At 45.2% G+C, this 3,071-nt stretch overlaps 1 protein-coding gene and 1 long non-coding RNA gene across 2 annotated transcripts; one reads left to right on the forward strand and one right to left on the reverse strand.

Annotated features, from left to right (window-relative positions):
- Positions 1 to 1,082: 1,082 nt before the first annotated feature.
- LOC9652978 (26S proteasome regulatory subunit 8 homolog A) lies at positions 1,083 to 2,573 on the reverse strand. Its single transcript, XM_024668220.1, has 7 exons — positions 2,520 to 2,573; positions 2,227 to 2,451; positions 2,104 to 2,166; positions 1,874 to 2,037; positions 1,561 to 1,816; positions 1,399 to 1,509; positions 1,083 to 1,329 (listed from the first exon to the last, which is right to left on the reverse strand). Exons 1-7 carry the CDS (start codon positions 2,544 to 2,546, stop codon positions 1,189 to 1,191), a joined length of 987 nt encoding a protein of 328 aa, XP_024523988.1. The 5' UTR covers positions 2,547 to 2,573; the 3' UTR covers positions 1,083 to 1,188.
- A 13-nt stretch (positions 2,574 to 2,586) lies between these two features.
- Positions 2,587 to 2,839, forward strand: LOC112344112. The gene is made up of 3 exons (XR_002991584.1): positions 2,587 to 2,631; positions 2,686 to 2,760; positions 2,817 to 2,839. It is a non-coding gene; the product is annotated as an uncharacterized LOC112344112 (long non-coding RNA).
- The last annotated feature ends 232 nt before the right edge of the window (positions 2,840 to 3,071 follow it).

A 3,071-nucleotide genomic window follows, 5' to 3' on the forward strand; every position in this document is an offset into this window, starting at 1 on the left:
GCACAGGAGGCTCTGGATGATTGTAGCCTAAAATGCAGGTAAGGAAACAAAGCTTGCTTCAGTTTTGTCAAAGTCAAGGACTTACTTGCAGGAAATCTCTTTGCTCGAACACTGAGGTGTTCGTGACATCCACGCCTGTGACCCATACGTGCTCGCGTCTGATCACTGCTATACCAGCATGCCTGGAAGGTGAAAAAAGCCTTCTTTTATTCAAACTTCGCGCTGAAAACTCTCAATACCCATGTCCGAATGGAAACTGGCAGGACTTGTAAGCTGTGTAGAACAGCGTTTGCTGGAAACTGGACCCTGCCGGCCATAGTTGCCACACGAGAGCACTGCAGTCGACGAAAAACCGAGGTATTTATTACTTGATAGTATCAAGAGCACCCATGCAAGGCCTCATTTCATAATATACACAAAGAAGATCATCATCGTGCTCTCCAGAAACGAGGATGAGAGATTGGAAATCTCAGCTCTCCCTTCTGGAGAGAAATAGATAGAGAGAGGGAGGAAACGAGATACAATTCTCCAAAACTCACCGTTGTGGCAGCGACCAGACGACGACGTAAGACCAGCCAATGTAATTCACGAGCGCTGCCAGTTGCTGCTCGGAGACGCTCAGCACGGAGAGAGAGAGGATCGTCATCCTGCTCGCTCGCTCGTTCACTGATCCATCAAAAATCGAGAGAGTGAATAGGCTCTCCGGTGATGTTCAAGTTCGATTGGAAATATAAAATTTTTCAGATGGAAAGGGCAGAAAGACCCAGATCTGAATCAACACCACGGACATTCTCGAGACAATTTGCTTTGCAGATCTAGAAATTCTGCTGCCGCGCGAAGAAGTTTTCAAACGTTAGAATATGCATGAAAATATGCCGCATGTTTTAAATATTAGATCCTTTGAAGATACTGCCGACATTTTTTACTCCCAACTGTAATTAGAGCATCATTTTTGTCTTGTAATCTGTCTTTGACCAAACAAAACATTTTTACTAAAAGTCAATGAGAGGCAAAAAAATCAATTACAAAGTCAATATAGTGAATGAAAGTCCTCGAAAATTGACTACCATCGACTTCAAGGATTGACTTTTGAGCTCAAGAGTTGAGCTCAATTTTTTGGTCTATTAAACTAATCATTCCGTCCAAACGTATAAAGAGCTCCATTTTAGTAAGAGATTTTGATTTAACTCACTTCCATAGCTTTCTCAAAGACATGTTCTTCTCGGTCTCCTTCTTCATCACTTTGGCCACCGGCATGTCGAAGTCTTCCTGGGTGACATGAACGCGCCTCTCTCGCAGAGCAAACATTCCAGCCTCCGTGCACACCGCCTGGAGAGCAAAAAAAAAAAAAAACACACTCCGTCGTCAAGGACCAACTAAAGCGCGAGCATCACAAACCTTTAGCTCCGCTCCCGAGGCACCGTTCATCTTCTCGGCGATCTTCTTCAGGTCGATCCCCCGCATTAGATTCATCTTGCGCGAATGGATCTTGAGGATATCCAGACGGGACTGGAAAAACGAGCGCGTGAGGAAAGAACAGAAAAAAGGACCAGGAAATACCTCTTCAGTTGGGTTTGGAAACTCGATCTTGCGGTCTATTCGTCCGGGCCGGAGGAGAGCGGGATCAAGGATGTCGATCCTGTTTGTAGCCATGAGAACTTTGATCTTGTTGGAGGCCTCGAAACCATCCAGTTGATTGAGCAGCTCCAGCATTGTTCTCTGCACTTCACTGTCCCCGTTGCCATTGCCAGACTCCATACGGGACGAGCCAATGCTGTCAATCTCGTCCATAAAGATAATGGATGGAGCATGCTCTCTAAGAAAACACAGAAAAACGTAACTATACTAGGATAGAATATGGACATTACGATACCTTGCCATGACGAAAAGCTCTCGCACCATCCTCGACCCTTCTCCGATGTATTTCTGGACTAGCTCGGACCCTGAAACTCTTATGAATGTACAGTCAGTATGGTGAGCCACGGCCCGAGCCAGCAAAGTCTTTCCAGTTCCAGGAGGGCCATACAGTAGCACTCCCTGCACAGCAGAAGACAAGAATAGATGCTGGTACCAAAAGCCAAACTTTTGTTAGCAAAATTTTACCTTCGGCTGTGCAATACCCAGGCTCTCAAAAAGCTCAGGATGCTTGATCGGAAGCTCAATAACCTGAGAAAGAAATGAAATAAGAAACTCAACCTCGAAGGGAAAAGCATAGCCAAAACTGACCTCTTTGATCTCTTTGATTTGCTGGTCAAGCCCACCGATCATATCGTACGTGGAGTCCGGGACCTTCTCAACCTTCATCAAATTCACGAGAGGATCCACTTTGCTGGGAAGGATCAAGTGCAGCACATAGCTATCGTTTCGAAGAGCAACTCGAGTGGTGGGAGTGATCTTGCTCATGTCGATGCTCTTGTCAACATCTACGACATACTTTCCTTCTGGGTGCACTTAAAGTTCCACCAAGAAGAAAAAAATACTCTAAAGTGCCAGAAAGGAGGAGAAAAAAAATTACATACCTTCACAAGAACTTTGCTCTTTCCCATCACTTTGACGACCTCACCAACATACGATCCCGGTTCTGGGTTCGCAGCATCATCTCTAACTTGCAGCATTTGCTGGCTATACATGGTATGGAAGATTTCCATTATTATTCGACTGGTTGAGTGGAAGATTAGTTCCCAGGTTGCTACGGGATTGCTAGTAGCAGAAGTTAACGTGAGCACTATGTGTGAACTTGGCTCCGGTGGCGTATCGATTGTAAGCTGTTTTCCAATTCTAGGACCTTTCTGCTGATTGCCAATTGCTTTCAATAGGTTTCCATGGCTGAGAAAACTTTAGGAGCGATTGGAGTTCGGTTTGCCAGGTTTCTATCCTTTAATACGCACCATTCTTTGAGCTCACCTTGTGTTACTGGCAGCTTGGCATACCTTTTCATTCACTATGTTTTGCTGGTGGCTTATGTGGCTCGATCTGCTGATATCATATCAAACGCGGTGCTCCTCTGTGAGTCACTGTCCGTACTCTTCTCTTCTTGTCTTTGACTCTTGTGCTTGACTGCTACTTTCTTT

This window comes from Selaginella moellendorffii, unplaced genomic scaffold, assembly GCF_000143415.4.
Source record: "Selaginella moellendorffii unplaced genomic scaffold, v1.0 SELMOscaffold_672, whole genome shotgun sequence".
NCBI lineage: Eukaryota > Viridiplantae > Streptophyta > Lycopodiopsida > Selaginellales > Selaginellaceae > Selaginella > Selaginella moellendorffii.